The sequence below is a fragment of the Myxocyprinus asiaticus genome, chromosome 49 (assembly GCF_019703515.2).
Source record: "Myxocyprinus asiaticus isolate MX2 ecotype Aquarium Trade chromosome 49, UBuf_Myxa_2, whole genome shotgun sequence".
NCBI classification, from domain to species: domain Eukaryota; kingdom Metazoa; phylum Chordata; class Actinopteri; order Cypriniformes; family Catostomidae; genus Myxocyprinus; species Myxocyprinus asiaticus.
Window position 1 is genome coordinate 23,893,570 of NC_059392.1, and position 27,368 is coordinate 23,920,937.

General features: G+C 36.1%; 1 protein-coding gene across 9 annotated transcripts in view; it reads right to left on the bottom strand.

The window, feature by feature from the left end:
• LOC127438187 (dedicator of cytokinesis protein 3-like) overlaps positions 1 to 27,368 on the bottom strand; it is a 278,795-nt gene that overhangs the window by 62,790 nt on the left and 188,637 nt on the right. For all 9 annotated transcript variants that reach the window (XR_007896670.1, XR_007896671.1, XM_051693558.1 and 6 more), the window contains 5 exons: positions 25,654 to 25,738; positions 18,650 to 18,691; positions 15,516 to 15,667; positions 889 to 970; positions 675 to 735 (listed from right to left, as the gene is read on the bottom strand). Coding sequence is in view for 7 of the 9 variants with exons in the window: in XM_051693558.1 (XP_051549518.1) it covers positions 675 to 735; positions 889 to 970; positions 15,516 to 15,667; positions 18,650 to 18,691; positions 25,654 to 25,738 (422 nt within the window). In the remaining 2 variants the exon portion in view is untranslated. The remainder of the gene's footprint in view (positions 1 to 674; positions 736 to 888; positions 971 to 15,515; positions 15,668 to 18,649; positions 18,692 to 25,653; positions 25,739 to 27,368) is intronic.

A 27,368-nucleotide genomic window follows, 5' to 3' on the forward strand; every position in this document is an offset into this window, starting at 1 on the left:
AGAAGCAATAATGAACAATGTTTTAGAACATTTATTAATACTGGTTAATGTAAATTTATTAAAATACAATTGTTCATTTTTCTTTTCATGTTAGTTGATTTTTATCTTAAAAAATGTGTAGAATATGTTGAAATTAACATTAACCAATGCTAATAAGTGCTTTAAAAGTATTATACTTTGAGCTTGAATTGCTCAGATGGTAGGAAAATACATAATACGTACACAATTTACATTTGGGTCAGGAGGCATGATTAATTATTTACATTTTTTTAACGTAATTGTTTTTAATATATATAATTAATCACAATAAATTAACATATTCAATTGACAGCCTCTGTCACAATATCTGAAGATAACAAGTGCCTTATAAGATCCTCTAAAATGGGGATAAAAACAGTCTTTGAGAGACATTTCCATTTTAAGACTGCACACAAAATGAGCAAGAAAAGGTTGTGTCTGATTTGGGGTATGTGGGGGGATCTGTTCCAGTGTTGAGCTGCCCGCTCCAGTTAAGCTGGAATGGAAGTCACAACGGAAGCCACTTATGTAACAGCTCCAGAGATGCAATTGTTACAGCAGGAGAAATGCAATGCCTTGTGGCAACTCAGGAACATTTTGCTCTAAATGAAAGAAATAGATAGCGAACGAGAGGCTAAATAAGATGGGATACTCACCCGTCCTGATAACATGGGACACAATATACAGATCTCGCTTCATGTCTTTGTTGCTTAGATCCTGTGCGGAAAATGAGAGAAGCAATCTAGCTAGTTTTATCAAAAATTGGTAGATGCAGAGGCAATTTTCGAATGTGGTAATGTCCATTTGCAAATGTATCTTTTATATCCTAAGCATTATCAAAGACAGATTGTAAATTAACTGCATTCCCACCGTGAAGAGCGCGCAGAGACGGTCCACCTTCTCTGGATTTTTTGGGCCGCCATTTTTGTTCAGTCTCACCATAAACTTCTCACTGGAAAAAGAGAGAGAGATTGATTCAAAGTTCACATGAACAAGTTGTCATTTAACAAGTTCATAATTTGGAAAAGATAACCACAATTTAGGCCACGTCGACACTAATCCTTTTAAGTTTGAAACCTCTGTTTTGGGTTTCCCAATGGCACCATTTTCCAATGAATTTTCGAAAATGCCATTCTAGTGTGGATGACAGGTGGAAACGTAGCAAAATTAATGTTTTTTTTTTAAACATAATAGTGTGGACGTGGCCTTAACGGAATAGTACACCCAAAAACTAAAATTGTATACAACTACTTTGAAGTGTCTGATTCGAAAATCTCCTTATGTGTTTCATGAAAAAAAAAAAAAAAAAAAAAAAATAGACTATTGGTTTGGAACTATTCCTTTAATGTACAGTAGCGGTTCACAACTGTTTTTTGCTACGAGACACAGATTTTACTTTGGACATCAAGTGGCAACCCAACAACCCAATCATACAGAAGTATGAAAAAAAAAATTCCTTAAGTTCAAACAACTGAATAATATTTATTTTACTTTATGTACTTTTGTCTATTTGAAAGGTTTTTGAAGATTAGGGTATGCCACACAACCTGCCCATGTTGGCATCCACATAGTTTGGCTAAATTCTATCAAGTATCAGATGAATTTGCACCAAAATACTATATACCCTTTTATGTCAAAAACAAAATATACTGTATATGAAGCGTTTTCTACTCCATTTTAAAAGTTGATTTTAACTCAGCTGTTCATATGGTTAGCTGAACTTTATCATTTGCATTTTGCATTGTTTTCCCTGCAGTTCATGACCTTATCAGAACAGATCTGTGACTAGGGCTGTAATTAACTATTATTTTGATTAGGGGTGAGCAGCGAAGCCATTGTCTGTATTTGTATCTGTATCTGTTCATATGACAAAATTATCTGTCTCTGTATTCGGATAGAACCGGGTGTGGGCGGGGCTTAAACAGGAAGTGTATCAAAACTAAATAAAATGGCCATTTTTAAATGTTACTATCACATATATAATTTCTATTAATAAAATATGCCTTATATATGTCTTTTCATAATAATAGCCTAATAATAATAATAATAATTATTATTATTATTTGTATTATTATCATTGTTATTATTACTATGATTATTATCATTATACAATTATTATTTAAAAAAATAATTTTATAAATTATTTCCTTACCAGATGAAGCTGAATTTGTAGGCTACATTAACTGTGGAATATGTTGTTAACTGTGGTTTCTCCTGGTATTTCTGATATTAATAACAGATTGTTTGTCTGTGCATGTATAACAACATTATTCTGGAGGCAGGAGGTGTCAAGCAAAACGTGAAATGTCAAGCACACATTTTTCAGTGAATAATAAATACAAATTCAAACATGAAAATAAATATAATAAATCAATATAGCCTACAAACAGGTGAAAGTCTCGTAAATCTATCAGACATTTTTACAATAGGACACCATTATTTAGTTAAATAATAGTAATAATAATAAATGATACATTTATAAAGTGCCTTTCCAGAACACTTTACGTTCTCAAATTTTGCACAGTTTAAAGAAGAAGAAGAAAAGATGGAGCATGTTTCAGTTTCTTCGTTTTACATAAGGAGGAATATTCCTAATAGATGAATAGGCTAATTTATGGAGCATTTTAACTTTTTGTTCGGAATAATATCTTAACAAGAAAATTACCTTAATCGCTGATAAGATTAGCTCTGACGTTAAATCCCTTCTGGTCAGGAATTTAATATCGCGCTCAGGTTTAGGCTATTAATAAATACATGAGAATCACGTGTGAATCGTGTGATACATTAACAGACATTTCAAGAAGTGGAAAGTGTATATGATGTCGTATCTAGTTAATGTTACACTTGATAAGCTCCAGACGTGCACAATTAACAGAGACCACACCCATTCGATCTGAAATCACAACGTGCGCATTTTCATTCATAAGGTTTACACTTTAGAAATACTGGCTGCACAGATTCATAAATTCTTTGTAATTTTTGGATGTTTATTTAAAATGTCGCTTTATTCTTGAGCTTCTTGGATAATCAGTCATACAAATATTTTTATATTATTCGGATGAATCCATTATCGTTTTGAAGTCATTATTCGTGCCTTTCCAAATAAGGTATTCGGCTTCGGGCACATCCCTCATTTTGATAACCGATTAATTGTTGATTATTACTTTGATTACTTAACTAATTTTATTTTCTTGTATTTTATTACAATTTATTTACTACAAAAAGAGGGTTGTATGCTATACATGTTTAAAATAGAAATTAAATTTTACAGTATAAATACAAAAAATAAAAACCTGCTTATCCTTAGTTTGGAAGCAGCAGAACAGTGTAAACCACTCAATTATAAATGAAAATAAAAAAAAAATAAAATAAAAAAAACACCATCTAAGTGTTAACTGGTAAAAAGTTAAATATTGTAATGTCTAATATTTATAGAATAAAATGACTATATATTATAGTCTCTATTCGCACAGCAGGCCCACATTAAACTGTTGCTTATTATCTTATTATCTTATTATAGTGTTTAACAACTTGGGTCTTTTTTTTTTCCACCTCAACTCGTCTACACCATTTATCAAATTGTATCATTCAAATGCATTTTCACTACTGTAAAGTGACGTCACTGACAGAGTTTCACCTTGCATGCTGCACAAGTACGACTAATCGATAATGAAATTTTTGTTGATTATTTTCATTATCGATTATTAGCATTTTTGTCGATTAGTTGTTGCAGCAATACCTATGAACCATTTTTGGGTCATGACTCGCCAAATGAAAACCACTGACTTAACAAATCAGCCGTCAATTAGCTACTTAATAATAGTTGATGGCACTCTATTCATTAAATATCTTGTACACATTGTTAATATAAACTTTCCATAATATCAGCCCCCCTGTTGGTCATTATGACAACAATTTGTATTTAATTTAAATTTACGAAACGAGACAGAGGACACTTTTTTATTATTTTAGACACAGTGTAGGGAAGGCACAGTGAAATTAACGATGCAAAGGACGGTTAATAATAACCTTCAACATTCTTTGTTTCCAGTGGAGCTTTAATCAGATCTTCAGGAAATAGTGCAGCACACTTCCTGTCTGCTCCAATACAGCCTAATGGAGTAAGGGCACCAGCAGAGCAATTACGACAACAGACACTAGACTAGCAGAGCTTTACCTGCGGTAAATTACATCTGCATGACACAGAAACATGCAACTACAAAGATACAGGTGGTCTGAAAGGGACTTGATGGCCAGGAAACCCAGAAGAACAACCAGGCAATTCAGTCACTTACCACTCAAAATTGTAGGACAACATGTGGCATTAAGATGCTGTAACCCTTGTACAATCACAACAAGCACAGGAAAATGCTGTAATTAGTAATCTGAGAGTGCTTTTGAACTTTATTCAATTATGAAAGTGGTCACTAAAGTAGTAATGCAAACAAGTCCACAAATAAATCTTAATATAAGAGACACAGGGGAAACCATTGCATTTGGTGTTGAACCTGGCATTTTGACATCCCAATCTCATGAAGGGTCGTAAGAATAGTACGAGATGGCGAAAACATAAGAAATCGTGAATAGGGTCGTATGAAAACGTACAACTTTTAGACTAAACCAATCACATACACTTCCATTACATACGCTTCCCTCTAACAATGAAGTATAACATCTCACCTTTCTTAAGTGTAAAATGGAAGAAAGAGAAAAATCTGGGTTTTGAACATGTGTTTGTGAGAATGTTAACCCCTAACCCAAACCCCATACCCAACCCCTTTAATTGTAAAATATGTTATGCGTATGATGAAATAAAGGAAATATCAGGGTTTAGAAGGAAACGAGGGAAGCATCTATGATTGGTTGGTGCAAAAGTCATAAGTTTTCCGTACGAACGAAGTCATACGATATTGTGCGATTCCACCAAGTCCTACAAATTGGTACGAATTTCAATGAGACTGTGTTGTGTTTGTTCCTCTTTGACTCATCTCCACCATTTTTCATGAATCATAGATTCATAGATCATGCATTTTCACTATCTGACTTATCAATAATGAAATTTGCTGTCGATTATTTTCATTGCATTATGAAAATTGAGAGTTCATGGCAAATTTGCTGCAAACAAGCTGCAATTTTGCGATCCATTGTTGCCAAAGGTTTGCCGGAGGTTCACCATTACCGACGAAGAGCTGCAAACTTCTGGCAAACATTTAGGGCAAATCAAAAGCTCATTTGCATGTGAAAATAACGAGTGACTGCTGCAAAGTTGCGGCAAGTTTGTGGCTAGTTTAGATTTTTTGTAAGGGTATGGATTTCTATCATTTTTGATGATAAGTTGTTGCAGCACTACCTATGAACCATTTTGGGTTGTGACCCACCACAACTATTGACTTAACAACTCAGCCAACAATTAGCAACTTAAAAATAGTTGAAAGTTAACCCCTAACACCTCGTCCTAACCAGACGCGACGCGATAAGATTCCAGTGACAAACTATCTGCTTGTCCGCACCAGACGTGATGCGACACCGCGATATTCATACACTAAAATGAGCATAATTGACAATAAAATGTAGAAAGCAGAGCAATCACAGATGGAACAGTATGTTTATTGAGCGCAACTCATTTTCTCACATAAGCGCCATAACGCTTTCTACGGCAAGCCCAGAGGGGATAAATACACAATCACACACATACACAGGGAAAAGTCACGTTATAAATCGTATCCTTATTCAGTCTGTTACGATTGTTTATGTTCACGCGGTCCTCCAGTTGTTATTTCACCAATCTACACGTGACGGAAGTGGAGAGAAAGTAAGAATGAGCCGGTATGTCTCCCCTCTGCCATTCTGAACCTGTGTGTGTGTGTGTGTGTGTGTGTGTGTGTATGATAGAGCTCCAGCTGAAGAGAGCGAGACTTCAAGCACAACATCCGGTAGGTATGTGACACCCTCGGGCAAAATGTAAGTTGTTGTGAACCCGCTAGTTTGATGCTGGATTTAATATACTGTAAAAAGTATAATTTTAGACCCGTTTGTTGACTGCGTTGCCTGGCGCGACATAGCAGAAATAGAAATCGTTCCAAAAATAGAAAGCCCTGCCGCTGTCGCTTGTCGTGTGTCATGGCTGGTTAAGACAAAAACTCTGTTTAACATTATCGTGTGTCGTGGCATCACGTCGCATCTGGTTAGGACACGGTGTAACCCAAACCCTATACCTAAGTCCCTTACCATGATTTTAATTCAAATGTTATGTGTATCACAAAAAAAAGGAAATAGCAGGCTTTAGAAGGAGATGAGGGAAGCATCTGTGATTGGTTGGTGCAAAAGTCATAAGTTTAATAAGTCATATAATAAAACCCCCAATGACTTTCAAAATGCCAGTAAAATCGCAAATGTTGTTTTTCATACTTTAATTAGATATTAATTCACAACTGCAAGCCAGTTCCCCTTTGCTGGGAATTCTCCACATGCCATACTTCTACTGACAGGAACCAGTCAGCATGAATTTCAAATACACTGCGTCAAAACCAAAAACAAAAAGATATTTAAAAAATATTGCAATGCTACTTCTGCTGTTGGCAGGCAAGTATTTTGTCCTTAGTTTCCTGTTTGTTATACAGGCTATTGCCTTTTGGGGCGACTTCATTTATTTTTTTTGTAATGCACAAATGAATGTGTGGCATAAATTCTGTGAGTGTTTACTTTGAATTTTTTTTTTTTAAAAGTAGGCCGTCGCACTTGAACACCACAGCTCGGAATATAATGGAACAGGCTTTGAGATATTTTATGGGCTTCCAGAACCAGGGCCATGATTACAAAGGATAGCAGGAGGCATTGGTATTGCGCTGCAAAAGGTGAGATTCTTGGACCGAAGCAAGACGGATGAAAGTAAAGTATTTATTAAGAATGTATCCATTATTCAAGAACAAAAGTTTAATCTTAGTTACGACCATAAACAATGCCAATAAGTGGTCCCACTTGCATTGATTTTGATACTTTTGGCATAATTTCACTTTTTAATGGACTTTTTAGTTTTAGTCTAGCCAATTTTTGGAATTATTCAGTAAATCAACAATCATGGACCTTAGATTCAAACATTCCAACACCTATAGTAAGCAAGAAGAGACTTTTGTCGATGATTTTTGTTAACTTTTTCATATACTATTTACAATTAAAAGTATCATTGAAAAAAAAAATCACAAAAGAGAAACATCCTTAACCACCTGAGACCAAAGCGTGACTGCTGTGTGCGTTTTCCATTTCCCTTATTGATTTGTAACTAGTAGCACCTAATAAACATGCAAGAAAACAAACAAAATCGAACATTCTAGTGCAAAAAGTTTTCCTAAAAATGTATTGTAACATATATGGACAGCGGGACTAAGTTGCGAAATTGTGTTTATTATTATTCCAGGATAGTTGGTAATTCATAATTCATGTTTTTGAAATGTTACAGACATTACATCAGAAATGAGCATAAATAATTCTGATACAATGTATTGGCCAGTATCATCCAATCACTGCCAACCATGCTAAAATAAAAGTATACATTATAAATTCTGAATCTATGTACTGATTACCAATGTACCAAGTCTGACAAGCATGTTGAGTGGCAAAACATCATCTGCAGCCTGAAACTGAACTTTTGGCTGGATTTTTAGGAGTAAATGCACTTAGCTGCATTTGAAAGCTATAGTATGCTCCCTTTCTCACTATTTCTCACTATTTTAGTAAATGACCTCCAGTGTGCTGTCTGTCTGCACTGGTCTCAGAACAGTTCAAAATGCACCTTATTTTCATCCTAACTCCTTATAAAGCCTCTGAAAGCAAAATTTTTCAGCTTTTAGATGAACCCACTGATTCTCAATGTGTTACTGCACAGTAAATATAGGATTTCTAAAGAAAAATGTGCAAAATTAAACATTAGTGTACATTCTGTATAGCAGTGTGGCATTTTGCGATAAATCGCTGAAATGTAAAAAACAAATTGCATATCGGATGAAATTAGACACTACTTTTTTTAATAAAACAGGTTTCAATGTAAATACGTAATTCGTTTTCTTACCAGATGTAGTTTTGTTGGTGTTTCTCCCAAAGACAAACTCCGCTGTGATCGGCACCATGTTGTTTTGAAACACATGACTCTGTATGTCAAAAGTTTATCCCTTTAATAACCCAGATTCTTCTGAACTGAGATCAGTCGGTTTAAATGAATTTAAATTATGCATTGCATATAGCGAAGCAAAAATACAACATCCACGCATGTGTACGCGGGGTCGTACGAGAACAAAGAATAGCTTGAGGAGCAAAATGCCATAAGATTTTAAGTCTTTTTTTAAGAAAAAACGAATTATGTAGTTGGTCTAATTATTGTGATTGGTCTGTTTATTCTTGCATTTATTTAAACATCTAGTCACCTTTACAGCCTATTTCACAAATATGGTGTCCTACTGTGTGCCGATTTGCGTGCAAAACTGACAAAAAGCGACGCATGCTTGGAGGCCAGGTCCACACTAACACGGTTTCATTTAAAATAAGGTATTAATGTACTCCTTTCTTCCACACTAGAACCGCATTTCCTCCATGCTTTGAAAAACGATGACATTATGAAACTGAAAACGCATTAGTGTGGATTTGAAGGTGATGAAATTAGCTGAGAGGGTTTTAAGGCTAAAGTATACTGTGGAGTGTCATAACAATGACAAAACAGCTTTAATATACTGTTTAATTTACACAAAGCCGAGTCTTTCATCTGCTGCCTTGCAAGAACTGCTAGATCTAGTTATAATATATTGCGTACATACTATTTCACTATGAAAGATTTGCTAATCAACAGTTTACCAAATTATATGTGACAATCAAACATATACTTCGATTACGGAAGTGAATCTCTGATCACACATGTACATTATGTTTGTTGACATTCACATCTAAACATGTTTCTACATTCCAGTACATGCCCCACATTTTCACGCTGACTCGTCATTTTAACGTGCATCCATTCTGAGGGAACGACGCTGCAAGAACAACAAATCATGTCCCTAAAGGTGCCAACTCACTTTCCTGTAGGACATGGTATTGTCCTCTGGAAGCAGTGACAAGTGTTCATTATAATCTTCCCAGATCAGCAGCGCTTTTATTTCCCCAGCTTTGTCCCATTCAAGCGACTCTGAGGTGATTGTTCAAATCCTATTGTGAAGCGAATGATTGCACACAGCGCACACGGTAATAACATACTTAGCTTCTCGAGTGTGTAAAGGCTGATAGGCTTTCAAGTTGACGTATGGTCTTTGTAACATGAAGAAACATGTTCAGAAAGTGGATTTGGCTTTAAAAAGGACTGTTGGAGAACTGTGGTTTAATACAGTTATCAAGTTGAAATACTGAAGGCACCTTCAAAGATGAATTATTAAGCACTGTTTGAAGAGAGAAAAGCAGAACATAAAACTAAAAACATTCAATCGAAAACTATGATATCAATTAATCTATGATTCTATTTTGGATTAATTTGTTTAAATGAACTACCGATTCACTGAAACAAACAGTCTAAACAAACTGATTCTCTGAAATGAATCAGACATGAATCATGAACCCAACGCTACTTGAAAGTCTTGAAAGTTGAATTCTGAGAGTGCATTTAATTACTGCCTCAGCTCAGCTTGCTGGGAACCACTCTGACTGATTTAAAAGAATCAAAATCGTCAAAAGGTTTGACTCAAATGATTAATTCGCGAATCAGACATCACTGTGTAATACCATGTTCAGTGCCAAAAGTAAAGAAAGGGTTTGGATAAATGCATCGTAATGAGTGTGAGTGTGTGTGTGAGTGTGCAGCTACAGTGACGCTCTAGTTAAGCTGAAACTATGCTCATGTCTCGCTCAAGCTTGCGATGTGAAACGAGCATTAGGAGTGTGCATGTGTGCTCTAAAGTTTGTGACACAATGCGCGTGTGCTTGGTGAAGTTAGTGGCAGACAGACAGAAAAGAGACAAGTGAGGAACTTCCAACAGATTGAGGGACCGGAAAAAAATAAATAATGTGTTGAACAGATTATTTGGGGAAATATATTTTGCCTCAACAAAATCAACATTAAATCAAAACTGACTGGTTTTACTTTAGTACACATTCCTGGTCTTATTGTGCACAATTTATCAGTACACATTATTCACAAGACAAAATTGCTTGCTTTTATATTCGTAACTTTGCAATCATAACTTCGCCATAATAACTTCGCAATTGTAACTTCACTATTGTCTTCGTAATTACAACTTTTAAATTACACCTTCATATTCGCAACTTTATTTTACAATTTTAATCATAACTTTGTAATTGTAACTTCGTAATCACAACTTTGCAATCGTAACTTTGCAATTGTAAATTTACAATTGTAACTTTGTAATCACAACTTCGTAACTGTAACGTAAGTATAACTTCATAATCGTAACTTCATAATCGTAACTTCATAATTGTAACTTCGTAAGCGTAACTTCATAACCATAACTTCATAATAGTAACTGTAAATTTAAAATTGTAACTTCCTAATTGTAACTTTGCAATCGTAACTTTGCAATTGTAACTTCAGAATTGTAAAATTATAATCACAACTTCATAATCGGAACTTAACTGTAACTTCGAAATATTACTTCGTAACATAACTTCGTAATGTAATTTTGCAACAGCAACTTCGTAATTGTAATTGAACATTTAATCTTGTAACTTCGAAATTGTAACATCACAATCTTAACTTTGCAATTGTAACTTCATAATCGTAACTTTGTAATCGTAACTTCATAACCATAACTTCGTAACTATAACTTTGTAATCATAACTTCGTAATTGTAATTGTAAATTTAAAATTGTAACTTCGTAATCTTAAATTTATAAGTTCATCAAAATGTAATAGCTTACTCTGCCTTTGAAACAACATTCCTTATCAGAGACCACGTTTCACGATCAAATCAATCCCCGACGGATAAAAAAAATATCCCCACAATTACATCACATTACAGAAGTAAAATGGGTTGTAAACACTAAAAACTAAATTTTGAAAGCTCTTCCAAGTAAAAAACAAAACAAAAACAAAAAAAAAAAAATAGTGAATACACTATGCTTCTCCTTTTTTATTTTTCCAGGCATGTTATAATTTTGGACCAAACCTGTGGCCCACTCCAGGGTCAGACAGCTTTTGAGAAGGAGGCAGAGGCATCATTAACAGCCTGTTAAAGCTACGAGGTGTGGGTGGAGAGAGAGAGTGAGGGAGTGAGAGATAGAGAGAGAGAGAGAGAGAGAGAGAGAGAGAGAGAGAGAGAGAGAGAGAGAGAGAGAGAGCTATGTGGGTGCTCTGTGAATAATCATTTTGGCCTGCTTTCCATGGCTGTTGCCATTTATATAATTTGATGCATTTTTGTGTGCTTTTGGAGTTTGAAATCACAAATTATCTAGTGAAACATATAATCAGTGTTAATATAAATTATTTCAGTAATTATGAGGACTTGAATTATTGGGATGAGTTGGCACTTATTGAAACATCATGTTCAATTCCTTAAAGGGTCCTGAGTGATGTTTGTTTGTTTTTTTTTTTGTGTGTGTGTGTGTGGGGGGGGGGCTGCATGTGTAGACAATGCACACAGTCATGTACAGGGATGCAAGGCTAGTCCGCAAGAACTGTGCTGATGACAAAATGTACATTAGGTGGTATACAACCACAGTATACTTTAGCCTTAAAAACCCTCTCAGCTAATTTCATCACCAGCACAAAAAAATAAAAAAATAATAATAAAACTGCCAATGGGCCAAACTAAATTGACATTGTTTAAAACTAAGCAAGTTTAATAAAAACAAATTTAAAAAATAATAATAAAAAAAAAAAAAAAAAATCACACATTGATTTGTGGGTTTTGATAGCAATTAATGTTTCCATGTAAAATATTACTGCAGGGAGAAAGAACGAGAAATAGCTAAGCTTAACTTGTACAGAAAAGACTGTCTAGCCATGGCCAAAAACTCTCAGAGGGAAAATATAATAAGAAAGTTAGAAATAAAGTGAGTGAGAGAGAAATGTTTCAGTCTCCATGCTGAGAGTGATCAGCATGAGGTCTCTCTCTCTCATTGGAAGTATTCCCTGAGGACAAACACAAGCAATGTTCTAGCAGTTTCTGACAATCAAGGCAACAAAAACAAACATCAATGCAAACACACACATATACCTGTGCTAACCCAAGCCGTTTTGATGGATGATGATGTAACAGGACTCTTTCAGGTGCAGAAACAGAAGGCTTGGAGTGACTAACAGTACTTGAATGTCAGGCGGTGAATTTGTTACGAAATCAGTTCTTTGGTAACTATATCGGTAGTTCTACAGTTATCTACAGTTCTACAGTTACTCCTAAGATTGTTAGCAAGCTAAAGCACAATATGCTGTCTGCATGCTAAAGGCTAAAGTATTTACCATTTGATTTACCATTACGTCTTGCACACAGTTGAGCGTTCTAACCTTTCAGAATATACTCTTTTGACCACAAGCCTCTACGGTCATGTTCGTTGCATGTGCACTACCAATATTGGGTAAGCTACTTTGAAACTGTAGCTTCCTGAGCTACAAGCTACTCATACATTTAATTAGTTGAACTACAGTCAAGCTACTCTTTTAAAAAAGTAGTTAGCTACACAACAAGCTACTAACAAAAAGTGACTACATTGAAGTTGTTTACAGAAGAAAATATTTTTTAAAGAGATAACGATCAGATGATTTATTTCATAAGGGTGATATTAAACAATTAGGGAGACAACATTGAAATGTACATATAAATGCATACTAAATAAAATTAGAAAACATCCTATTTTATATTACTGAGTTGAAATATAGTGATAAACAGCAGCAATTAGCTAAATAAAAATGCTTAAAAGAAAAAGGAAAGGGTGTGAATTAGTGAATCATTTATGTGAACTAGTTCATTTACACGCAAGCGTCCAAACAGACTGGCTTACTAAAATCAATCGGAGTCTACAATGCTAAATATCAGTGAATTGTTTATTGTAACCAATACATTTCCATGATTATTAAATGATTTGGATTTCCCAGCACTACATATGAAAGAAGGGTTTAGGTAAGCATGTTTAATTTGTCCATCGGCTCCATTGTTGCATTAGCAATACAATGTGGCAAATCATACATTTTGTGACACAACACCGCTACTCATTGAAAAATGTAGCTTGTTACTAGAAAAGCTACAATACTGTGAAAACAGCTGAACTACTGTCACGCAACTGAAAAATTTAGTTAAGTAAGTCACTTCCCAACACTGCACACTATGACTGCATTTAGTAGTCAACTCCAGGTGCATGTGTAGATGATGTACACAGTCATGTACAGGGACACAAGGTTAGTCCACAAGAACTGTGCTGATGACAAAATGTACATTAGGTGGTATACAACCACAGTATACTTTAGCCTTAAAACCCTCTCAGCTAATTTCATCACCTTTAAACCACCAGCACTAACAATACACATGATGTCTAACAAGCAGCTACCGTAGGATCATCAGACTGGAACGAGACGTAGAGTTGTGTGCCATTGGTGAAGCAGTGGTAGGATCCCAGTGTTAACGTGTCTATAGAAAAGTGGAGAGATCCAAGCACTGAACCTTGAGGTACGCCGGTAATTAGTTGGTGTGACTTGGACACTACTCCCCACTAAGATACTTGTTAGTACTTGTTCCTCCTTTTCTTTGAAAAAAAGCAAAAATAGAGGTTACAGTGAGGAACTTACAATGGAAGAGATTTGGGCCAATCTTTGGGAGGTTTAAAGGAAGAAATGTGAAGTCTACAGCACTTAAAGTACTTACATTATACTTTACATTAAAACTTGTGTATCATTTGAGCTGTTTCAATCTTAATTTTTACAGTCATTTTAGGGTTTTAGTGTGTACACTGTTACATCGCCATGACAACAAAGTTGTAAAATTGGATATGACTTTCCACAGAAAAGGTTAGTAACCATTTTTATCACGTTAACACAAATTGTTTATGTCTTGTGTGGCTATACTTTTGAAACAGTGAGTACTGTAACATTTACGGATTGGCCCCCATTCACTTTCATTGTGAGTGCATCACTTTAACCCAGATTTTTGCTCTTTTTTTGCTTTGTTTTTTTTTTTTTTTTTTAAATAAAACAGGGACAAGTCTAAATTAATTTTAAGTTTAAATTAAGTCTAAATTAACATTACACCACCAATGCCGTTGATTGAGCTTAACTTGTATTGACCTAGGATTATTGCTTTAAGAGGTCTATGATATGAGATGAAAGTGCTCTTTTAAGTAAAGGACTGTTCTCCATTCTTTTTAATGACATTCACAAATTAATAATAAAAAGATAATGTCGTAAACAGATTGAAACTGCTGCTTCAAACAGAAAAATGTAGGCAATTATATATGTCTCTCAGTGGCTTACAAATGCTTCTCTAGTTTAACTAATGAGGTGAATAAATTACTTTTTAAACACTCCCATTGGAGAAATCTGCCAGTGGCCTAATTTCTCTCAAGATTAACATGCTGAAATGCAGAGGAAAAAACAATGCTCTGGTTGTATGTTAAAGGTGATGTGTGTCATGTCAGCCGTAAGTCGCCAAACAGATAGTCCCACCCCAAACTCGCAGCATTGGTTGAGCCAATGTTGCTCTGTTGGGCTAGATGGGCAACAAGGTATCTTTTGATAGTGCCACAGTGTTACACTTTTAGGTGAAATTAACCCGCTATTATGATGTGATACAAGATGTAATCTTACCATCAGCTTCCATGTAGCTGTATTTTTTTAATCAAAACAATGCTATTGTGCTAATAAGTTTTGGTTTGTACAGTGAGGTGTCTTCTACTTTGTAAAATTGTAAGATACTTGAGAGGTTTTAACAGCAGAGCTAAAGCAAAGAGATCTTTTACATGAATACTTTATCAAGGTCTCTTGTCTTATCTGTCAGTAGTTTCACAGAAAGACACAGGTGTCATTTTGAAGAAAAGCACAACATTTGCATATGAACATGTAGGTGGTATTTGCGCAAGCTTTCATTTCCATGACCTTGTTGTTTTAAACATGATGTCTTAGTTTATTGCCTGTGCAAGCAGATATACTGTTTTCAGAAATGCCGCACAATGGGATTTCCTCAGTTTCTAGAGACACGATAATTACCACTGAAAGCATCCGTGCAGCTTTTGAATGCATATGTCTACTAAAAAATTCCCTAGAGTAGTGGTTCCAAAATTCAAACTTGTCACTTGGTAGAAGCCAGCCAAATTAGGCAATGCCAACATGGAAAGGTAAAGTTACACTTTAAGATGAAAGTAAAAGTGCAATTATTTTAACAATGAAACATATCTTTTATCTTTTTGTCTACTTTTCTACGATACAACTTTTGGTACCTTGCTGGGTCGCCACTTGATGTGTGATATAAAATCTAGAACCTGAAGCAAAACCAGTTGAAAACCAATCCGAGTGCATTTCCTACCTGATTTGCTTGCCCTCTCTGAGGTCATACAGAGCGAAGAAGATGTCAGTGTCTTCGCCGATGGTGTTGTATGTGAAGCTCTTCAGGTTGACGAAAAGATGGTGCGGCACGGGCATCCGACACGAGTCGCCATGCCTTTGTCTTCCGCCATCCTAAAAACACGACATACAGCAGGGACAACAGCCAATCAAAGCACATTAGCATAAATAGAATCAGTTATCAATTAATTAATATAGTGGGATTTTACATTCTGTATTTATTACATGGCTCTCTGAAATACTTGATCTACAAAGCTGGGCACTTTTAATTTTATCGTGAATTATATTATATTATATTATTTGTGCCGTCAGTCGATTAAAACTTTAAATCACGATTAATCACATATTTTTTTGTAGTTCATTTTAAAAGTGCTGAAATTTGACTATATATATATGACGCTCCTGTTCTACCGGTTCCATACGGAACTCGAACCGGCATCTCCAGCATGGGAGGCGGGTGCGCTATCAAGGAGGCTAAACGCTACAGCCTCTAGCAGCAGTTGCTAGTGCACCTCTTGAGGTCAGGAGAATGAGGTTTATACACATTGCACAGCTATCTATCAGCTGGCTCCCATTACATATACTTCCTTTTTTGCCAAAATTAATTTATTTCCATCTTAGAAAATAAAACAAGACAATATGTAGCAATATAATGCTTTATTAACGTGTTCCAAAAAAAGTCTTACAGAGTATAAAGATAGAAATAATAATAATAAAAAAACAGCACCAATTCAAGTAATATTAAATGTTTCCAAAAGTCTAAGTGGGAGTTTGACTAATTGAAAGAACAAGTTTCCCCATTAGTTGCATATTCATTGCAATGGGCATTAAATCTCTTAAACTCTCATCCTCCACAATATTAGTCTGCCGGTAGACTGTGGCTATTTGCTTTGTTACCGCAATCGTGAAGCTGCGTTCATGATTTGCATCAGGGTGTCAACGCCAGCATTGAGCGCCGCTTTGAAACCACCATGAAAAGTGCTTGCGAACAAACACATCTCATTCTGCATTTTGGTGATAGTTAAGATTTGGTGTGCTTCTGTGGTAATTAAAATGCACTTTATATAGGCTGAAAAATACTTGATTTCTATCACAGGTCCCATCTGGGCTTGTACTGTCCATTAAATAGCGCTAAGAGCTCCTTTCCCCATCATTTTATCACTGACATGGAAGCGCTGACAGAGATGTTTTTATTTACTGATATAACAACCTCCGCGGCTCTATCATAGTAGAGAGCATAAATGTCAGCTAGCATGTGACGATAGTACCGCCCATGGAATGTCTATGGGACCGCCGCATTATGCTATGTTATGCTAATCTTGTAGGCTTCCCTTTTTAGAAGGGTTCTGGTGCAGTTGTGTGTCTGACTGTGGTGTGAGCATCAGTGTAATGACTCTGGGTGGACACATTACAAAGGTTCCACCCTTCAGACCAGTCTTTATGTGTATTAACAGTAAATGTTTTAATTTAATCGCAATTAAGAAAAATGTACACATTAAACTTTTTAAATGAATGGCATGCAATAACCCGTTAAATCTGACAGCTCTATGTATTATATTATATAAAATGTATTATATTATATTATATTATATTATATTTAATGCTGTCAGTCAATTAACATTTTTAATTGCGATTAATCGCAGATTTTGAAGTTGTGAAATTTGATTTTTTTTTCTGATAAAGTGCATTTATTTGCTTTATAGGAATGAAAATAAAACAATATGTAATTACATAATACTTTATTAACATTTTCCAAACAAAGGCTTCCACAGTATAAAGATAAAAATATACTAAAATAGCACCAATTCAAGCAACATTAAATATTAAACAAGTGGGACGATGACTAATTAAAAGAACTAGCCCCTCCATAGGTTGTATATTTATTGCAATAGGCATTAAATATCTTAAACTCTCATCCTCCACAATATAAATCAGCTGGCAGACTGTGGCTATCCGCCTTGTTTCAGCCATCATAAAGATGCGTTCATGATTCATGTCAGGGCATCAATGCCAGCATCAAGTGCCGCTTTGAACTCCACATGAAAAGCGCTGCAGACAACGTTTTTGTGATAGTTATGCTGCATTCCAGACAACTCGGAACTCTGGATTTTCCCACCTCCGACTTAAAAATAATGACTGGAATGCTGCTTGAACTCAGACATCCAACTTGTGATAGATCGATCACCCCTGACTTCAGTGAATAGCTGGGTTTTGTGAAGCATAAAAATAAACTTTTAAGTATTTTCACTGCAGGAAATGCCTGTATATGCAATATACAATAAATGTACAACAGGATGTTGAGAAGAATTGTTTGTATATCATTCAATGCCTACATTTTCAACTATTTTGCTCGTGAAATAGCTACTTGAGAAGATATCTAGCTAGCTAGCATCAGGAAGACTGTGCATGTGTTTATGCATTTGGCATGTGTTCATGTGACCATGATGTGTGGCTGACCGGAACGCACTGAGGTCGGAAGTGGGAAATTTCAACTCGGATATTCCCACCTCAGACTTCGTCTGGAACACAGCATTAAGACTTGACGCGCTTCTGTGGTAATTAAATTGCACAAAACAGGGGCTGTAAACTACTTGATTTATGTCACAAATCCCATCTGGGCTTGTTTTGTACAACAAATAGCGTTAAGTGGTCCTTTCTCCATCACTTGATCATTGACACAGAATCTTTGTTGTGTTTGCTGTGGTCTGGGCGTCAGTGTAATGGCTTTATTAACAGCAAATACGTTAATAGCGATTAAGCAAAATGAACGCGTTAAACTTTTTTAATTAATAACATGTGTTAACATATTAATTCTGACAGCTCTAATTATATTATATTACAAAACAGATAAAACTAGCACAGGTCAATGCACTAGCACTTTTTGTTTTTTATGTGAACTAAAGTTGACCCTATACTTTTCATAAGTGTAAAAGGTCTTTTAATGTGACTAGCACAAAATGGACACAGTGCCCAAATCAACTCAACATTTCCTGTCACATTTTAGCCTATGGTGAACCATGACCTACAAAAACATCTGCATGCTAACATGTTAAACAACAATGTTTATGACAATGCAGATAGTGGGGACAAATATACCTGTGATGTGCTTTGCTGGACACTATGTCTGCTGGATAGGTGCTGTCAACCGAGAGAAAGAGAGAAATATTATAGTTATTTTTGAGCTAAATCTAATATGCAAATATGTTGAATGCAGTTCCATTCTTGGCTATATTTTAAAAGCCTCTAGCAATATTTCATGTAGTAGATTCCATAACATGACCTGGCATCCTTAACAAATATACGCTAGACTCCTGACACCTGTCAATAACAATTGAGTCCACAAAAAAAAACAAAAAAAAAACAAAAAAAAAAAAACACTTTCAGCAGATATTAAAGACAAAAGAGAAATTCAATGAACATTTGAATGACAATGTCTATAATGTCTATCACGTTTCAAAAAAGACATCACAAAAGCATCATGAATGTATCAGAAAAATAGTTCATATGAGTTGTGTGTTCCACAGAAAAAAATAATAGCATACGGGTTAGAAATGACATGAGGGTGAGTAAATAATGAGAGAATTTCCACTTTTGAGCTATTCCTTGAAGAAGATTAAAATAATTCATTTTGAGTTTCAGTGCTATGAAATAAAAGTATCACAGAACAAAATTTCTGTAATTTAGTAAATGAGAGATTTGCTTTAGGGTTTGAATATTCTTACACTATATAGATGTACAGTAGCACAATCTCATGAGAAGTGAGATGTAGGCTATTTCTATTCATGGGGGCACTGTCAGCACAAAAGCAAATAGAAAACACATGCTCGTAATCACATTAAACACACACACACACACACACACACACACACACACACACACACAAACATCACGCCCTGGAGCCCGGCTGTCTTATGAGTCTGTGTTTCTTAGCTCTCTCCAGTGCATTTTACTGCCTTTAGAATAAATCACTCATCAGTCAACAAAGACCCCCATCAACGAACACATCACAGGAGGGAGCCACGCAAAACACGCTAGCAAAAGTATACGGCAACAGATCAAAACTAAATTCAGAACTTGAAGTAGTAATCGCAGCCACTGGGGTATTAGATACAAGGGTGTTGTGGGTGGTTAGCATGACATTACTAACCATTTGCATATGTGTTTCTATGTGGTTGCTAGGGCATTATCATTGTAGGTGGTTAATATAAAGTTCTGGGTGATTACTAGGGCGTTGCTAGGTGGTTGTTACAGTGTTTTAATGTGGTTGTTGGGGTATTCTGGGTGGTTGCTACGGTTTGGTGAGATGGTTGCTAGGGTGTTGCTAGGGTTTTTCAAGGTGGTTGTTAGGTTGTTGCTAGGGTGTTGCTAAGTGGCAGCTTGGGTATTATGGGTGGTTGTTAAGATGTTACCATGTATTTGCAAATGTTCCTACTAGGTTGTTGCTAGGTGGTTGCTAGGGTTTTTCAAGGTGGTTGTTAGGGTATTGCTAGATGGTTGCTAGGGTGATGCTACATGACAGCTATTATGGGTGGTTGTCAAAATGTTACTATGCATTTGCATTTGAGTTTCTATGTGGTTGCAAGGGCATTATCAGTGTAGGTGGTTAATATGGAGTCCTGGGTGATTACTAGCATGTTGCTAGGATGTTGTTGGGGTATTCTGGGTGGTTGCTACAGTATGTGGTTGCTAGGGTGTTGCTAAGTGGCAGCTCGGGTGTTATAGGGGGTTGGCAAGATGTTACTATGTGTTTGTGTATGCGTCTCTATGTGGTGGCAAGGGCATCATCATTGTAGGTGGTTAATATGGAGTTCTGGGTGATTACTAGGGAGTTGTTAGGTGGTTGCTAGGGTGTTGCTAAGGTTTTTAAGATGGTTGTTAGTGTATTGCTAGATGATTGCTAGGGTGTTGCAACATGGCAGCTATTATGGGTGGTTGACAAGATGTTACTATGTGTTTGCATTTGTGTCTCTATGAGGTTGATAGGGCCTTATCACTGTAGGTGGTTATATGGAGTTCTGGGTGACAACTAGCATGTTGCTAGGTGGTTGTTTTTAGTTGGTTGTTGGGCTATTCTAGGTGGTTGCTAGGTGGTTGCTAGGGTGTTGCTAAGTGGCAGCTAGGGTGTTATAGGGGGTTGGCAAGATGTTACTATGTGTCTGCGTATGGTCTCTAAGTGGTTGCTAGGGCATTATCAGTGTAGGTGGTTAATATGGAGTTCTGGGTGATTGCTAGGGTGTTGCTATGGTGTTCTGGGTGATTGCTAGAGTGTTTCAAGGTTGTTGTTAGCATGTTATGTGTGGTTTATAGGGTGTTGCTACATGGTAGCTAGGGTGCTAGGGTGACGTAACAATGCATTTAATAACCCTTACTCACAAGCTTATTTGCATGTGAAAATAATGAGTTGCAAATTTGTGGAAAGTTTGCAAAAACTCTAGATTTTTTGTAAGGTAAGGTTCTGAGTGGTTGTTAGCATGTTGCTATACAGTTGCTATGGTGTTCTTGCTGGTTGCAAGGTGGTAGCTAGGTGTGCTGGTGGTTGTTAGTGCATTGGAAGTAGTTCCTAAGGTGTTCTGGCTGGTTTATAGGGCACATGTGGTAGCTAGGACATTATGGGTGGTTGGCAAGATGTTACTATGCAGTTGCCAAGGTCTTTTAAGTGGTTGTTAGCATGTTGCTATCCAGTTACTATGGTATTCTAAATGGTTGCTCAAGTGTTCTGGGTGGTTATTAGGGTATTGCTAGGAGGTTGCTATGGTGTTTTGTTTGGTTGCTATATAATTAAATACTGGCCCAAATCAACAGAGCTCACCCCAATTGTCTCTGACATTCTGGTCCCTATAAATGGCTCTGATCCCTCCTTCAGAGAAAGGCAATGGGACATTTTCTCCAGTTTATCGTCCATCAGACATAATAACACTCCTCTCTTCAATAAGCAGAATGATTTGAGGAATCATTCATGTCCATAGAACAAACACTGCTGCAAAATGTACATGCTGAAATTTAATATTTAAGGTTATATATTTGTATAGGCAAAAGTGACTGTGATGTTTGCCTTAGCAAATCAACGTCACAAGAGAGAAAATCAAAAAGAATCATCAAACGCATGTACTTTATCTCAGGATACAAAGCAAGTTCTCTCAAAATACTTGCTGAGGAGTAGGGAAATAATGTAGCGTTTTATCTGCAAACCCAATGGAGGATTTCAGACCGAACTGAGAACTGTCTGAAAACAAATAGCTCTCCTTCTGTTCTCACTTTCACCATCAGGGAGGCTAAACGCATACCTGGCGGGACTCATTAATCTAAAATAGCACCTTGCGGCATTGTGAGCTCGACAAATGTGTTCTACACATTTCACAGTCATGTTACAACACACAGATTGTGTTATGTCCCTGACAGTGCTCTCACTGTACTGTATATATATATTCATTGTATTGTTGTTTTGTAAAATGCAAGTTTAGCATTTGTATTTAGCGGAAACTATTGAGCTGTCTAGTTGTCTAATGTCTACATAGTCAACTGTCTTTACATTACAACTGAAATGGAACCATGTAAGTGACTGATTTGGTATGCTCTTCCTAAGCATTTACAACTTTATAACTATGGAAGATTTATTTTTAAAAGTGTAAAATGGAGGCTTCCACAAATGTCATATTTCATCCTTTCACAAAACAAGACAGACAAAAATGCAATGAACATAAGGCCTCCTTTCTTGACAGTTCAGAAAAATAGTGTGTTAACAGATCATGTATGACTCCAGAATGAGAAAAGCACAGCTGTTTGAATCTATCTTTCACTTCCCCGGAGACAATTCTACAGCAACTTCTAAGAAAACTAAAGGTATTGAGTCTTTGCAGCTTCAATGTTCTGCATTGCCTGAGAGCAAGTGAAACTCTCCTCACATCTATGTTTCTATGTTCTCTTCAGAAGCTTGTATCTTTTTTCTGTCTTTAATTTTGGCATTTGTGTGAAGCTCCTCCACCTCCTACATATTGAGCTATACAAATCTCTCTGAACACTAGTGTGACCTCAACGTTTGGCTAGCACACTAAAAACTTGTCTAGATTCTGCTATTCTACCCAGAGTGCGTGCATTTTCTTTTATATCTGAATTTATCCCAAAAGTTACCTAAACCTCTTAGTCAGGCATTTAAAATATTTATTTCCCTTCTCTTTACAAGTTCCTCCAACCTCTCTAAATCCAACTCTTTTTCAGACTTTATAACTTATACTGATAACAGTCAGTGTAAAAATGCTGCGGTACAAATAAGGAGTTCTGAATGGTTGTTAGCATGTTGCTACACAGTTGCTAAGGTGTTCCTAGGCTGTTCTGTATGACTGCCATGACAATATGGAATTGTGATGCAATATGGTTGCTAAGGTGCTCTGAGGGTTTGTTAGCACATTGATACTGTATGTGCATGCTAAGGTATTGCCAGAGTGTTGTTACTTGGTGGCAGTTAGTTTTTGGGTGGTAGCTAGGGTATTCTTAGGGTGTTCTGGTTGGTTGCTAGGGCATTGCTTAATTGTTGCTATGGTGGTCTGAGTAGTTGCAAAGGCATGCTAGGTGATCTATTTGGTTTCTAGGGCATTTTTTGGTTGTAGTTAGGGTGTTCTGGGTGATCGCCCTGGCATTGTATTACGATTGCTAATGTGTTCTGAGTGGTTGTTAGCACATTGCTAAGTGGTTGCTAGGGCATTTCCAAAGTGTTTTGGGTGGTTGCTAGGGCAATGCTATGGTGTTGCTAGGTGGTAGCTAGGTGTTCTGGGTAGTTACTAAGGCATTGCTATGGTATTGCTAGATGTTTTGGGTGGGTGGTTGCTATGGTGTTGCAAGGGTGTTCTGTGTGGTTGCTAGGACATTGCTAGGTTGTAGCCAGGTGTTCTGGGTGGTTGCTATAGTGCTTTTAGGTGGCAATTATGGTGTTGGGTGGTTGTCATGACGTTCCTATGTGGTTGCTAAAGTGTTCTGAGTGGTTGTTAGCACATTGCTAGGCGGTTGCTAGGGTGTTGCAAGACTGTTCTGGGTGGTTTCTAGGGCATTGGTTTGTGTTGCTAGGTGGTAGCTAGGCCTTCTGGGTGTTGCTAATGTGTTCCGAGTGATTACATTGACAATGCTAGATGGTAGGAGATGTTCTGGGTGGTTGCCATGACATTGTTATGTGGTTGCTAAGGTGTTCTGGGTGGTTGCTAGGATATTGCTAGGTGGTAGATAGATGTTCTGGGTGGTTGCTTGGGTTGAATAGCATACTAGCCCAAGAAACCATAAGGTACATCCCAAATTGCAAACTTGCTGCACTATTCTACACCATTTTGTACTGTATGTTGTGCAAGTAGTCTGTTTACACTGAAAAATCAACAAAAAAAGAAGTGTACAACGAGTACCCGGATGATGTACTTCTTTAACCAAAAAAAAATGGAGTGTGGAATGTTGGAGACTTCTTATTTAGTACACTGCTATAGTTATAATCAACCTAGCATCACACTGGCGACTTCGCCTGCCAATGTCATGTCTGCATTGGTTGTTTCAAAGAAAATAATTAACATTCAATACTCAAAAATACAGAGGAATTATTGCTTTTCTACAGAGTTGAAAAACACAAGCTAATCTATAATCACAATTCAGTCTTCTGCCAACTAAAAGACATTTTCAAGTGTTATTAGCTTGCTTATTTTTCAACAGAATGTTTAAATACCGTTTTTGATTTTTCTTTTTAGACGAAACATTAGTGTCTGATTGAATACACTGAGGAATGATTGGAATGCTTTTGTGAGGAGTTCTTTACCCAACATTTTCTGTGCTAATTAAGCTTCTAGACTGCAGAATATAAGTTATTGAGATAAATTAAGACCCTTCAGAGTCATATTGTTGACTAGGCATGAAGTCCCACACAAATCCAGACAAACATACTTGCATGAACAGGACTCAGATGTGTGCAGACATAATGGGAAAAGATCCGCCAAATGTGTGAAAGAAAACATTATCACAAGCTGCGATTCAAAAGCACCTGTTAGAAACAGACGCTGGTTTCAAAACCTGTTCACTTTAAAAAAAATTTTTGTTGTCGAATTAAGGCCCTGACAATAAAGTAAATGAAATAAGATGAGATATAATCAAAGGTGAAAAGCCTTTATAAAAAGGTAAGCTATGACCCTTAATGGTATTTCTCATCTAAGCTGCAAATAATATTTCTTTTTAAATTACAAAATGTAACAATTCCTGAAGACATGCGATCAGACTTTCTAAGAAATAGAACATGTCAATTATGTATTTTGATGAGCCATCATTGGAATATGCCCTCTAATGGAGTGTTTAAAATGTCTTTTTGCTGTCCAATTGTTCAGCATATTCTACAGGTAGTAGCTTGACAGCATCTGCGCTTTATGCCAACGGTTACAGGAATACACTAAACATTCATTTAATTTCTGGTCTCATCTAAACATAACTCAATTATATTACTAGACTCATTTTACATAACCTGCAGTGAACACAGTGACAAAGCACAAAAAAAAAAAAAAAAAAAAAAAAACTGAAACATTTAAAGAAAAAAGAGAACAGGTTGGTTATTTATTACAATTGCACACTATTAAAAAACAAACAAAACAACAAATAAACACACAAAAACATAGACCGTTAAAATCCATAACCTGAATTTTAACCTTTTTTTTTAAATTGTCTGTGAAATGCTACATTCCGTTACAAAAAATATAGAGTTCTTGCAAACTAGCCGCAAACATGCCACAAAGTTGTTGCAAATTTTCTGCTCATTATTTTCACATGCAAATGAGCTTATAATTTTCTGCAGATGTTTTCCAGAAGTTTGCAGCTCTTCGCCGGTAGTGGTGAACCTGCAGCAAACCTTTGGCAACAATGGACACTTTGCAGCAAGTTTGCCACAAAGCTCATTTGCATGTGAAAATAATCAGTAATAATAAGCAGAAAACTCTCGATTTGTATAAGGGATTGTAAAAACACCTGTTGATCTGACAGAAAACGTTTTAGCAATGTATTAAAAAATTGCATCTTCCAGGTAAAAACACACACAAAAGTGACATCTCAGCAATATATGCACAGTCAGAATAACAGTCAAGTGAACTTACCATTTTATAGAGATCTGAAACACTTATCTGGTCTGCATCAACCATTTCAAACTCTTTCCTGGGCACCAGATCCAGACCTAAGTGCCTGTTGAACACAGAAAAGAAAATCAAAACAGGAAGGAATAAAGATTAGCATTGATTACTCGAGTTTAAAATACCTAGCATGTCTGCAGATAATCAAAGAGTGTTAGTAAATAAAAAAAGAACCAAAAAACCTGTCAAGTTTTTGTGTCCACCTGTTGTGGCAACTGTGGTGGGCACTAGGTCATGTGGTTATCTTTTTATATCCATCAACCGTCATATTACTTCATGCTAAAATCCAACTCAGCAGTGCTAAGTACGTAACTTAACAAATTAGCCAAATACAAGATATGAATGGTTTAAGAGTTTCCAGGGCAAAAGTTTCACAATGTTTTCCAGATAACTCCACGTGGATTATCCACGTAGAGTTGTTAATATTGTGAGGATCAAATTAAAGATGGACAGAGAGGTGCTAGCATTAGCGCTATGTGCAGCTGTTGAAGCTTCGAGATATGGAAACAGGTGTCGCTCTATGAAAGCTTACAGAGTGGCATCGCAATACAACGGAAACATTTCTTACACTTACATTCATTCATTTAGCAGACGCTTTTATTCAAACGACTTACAAATGAGGAGAACAATAGAAGCGATTCATCCAACAAAAGGGGCAGCAATATAATAAGTGCTGTAATACAAGTCTCACATAGCTTAGAGCAGTTCACATAGCAAGGAAATGTTTTTTTTTGTTTTTTAAGAACAAGAAGCTAGTGCGTTAGTATGAATGGGTTAGGTGTTCACGAAAAAGATGTGTCTTTAGCTGTTTTGTGAAAGAGGCTAAAGACACAGCCGCTCGGGTGGAATTAGGCAAGGAACAGTAAAGTATAAGATGGCACCACGAGGTGCTGTTCACCTGCTGAACGCAGATTACACCAAACACTGCAAAGCAGTTAGTTACAGTAATCTAATGTTGTTGTTTTTTTTGTAGTGTAATACATTATGTTTTAAATTCTAGCAATCAGATTACAGCTACTGACTTTCAATTAAAGGAATATTCCAGGTTCAGCACAAATAATAGACAGAATTTGTGGCATAATGTTTATTTAAAAAAATCTATTTAGACTCTTGCTTTAATAAAAGCAAAAATCGAGGTCACAGTGAGTGACACATAAATAAGGTGAATCGGGCCAATTGTTGGAGAGTTTAAAGGCAGAAATGTGAAGCTTTTTTTAAAAGCACTTACATTAATTCTTCTGTTAAAACTTGTGTATTTCTTGAGCTGTAAAGTTATGGATATATATATTGGATATATAACTTTACACGGATAAGGTTTTTGTAAGCATTTTTGTGGTTATCGATATTATGCCACCAATGTTGTTGATTGAGCTTAAATTGTATTCATTGCGGACATAGATAATCAAGGCATTAGCTGTTTTATTGATGACAATTGTAAAGTTGCAAATGGGAAAAAATGCCTGCATTATACTGTATATGGACATAATCAATAATGTGATTATTAGTATAATATTTTGTGTTCTCAGGAGCATAAAGAAGTTATTTAATGCAGTCTCAGTAAATAAGACATTTATATATTGAGTAACATTTTTGCACATTAGAGCCATTCACTTTGCTTAACTGAATTCTGGAGATAGGAAGTATAAAGAGATTTAATTGTCACATAATTTGTTTATTACACT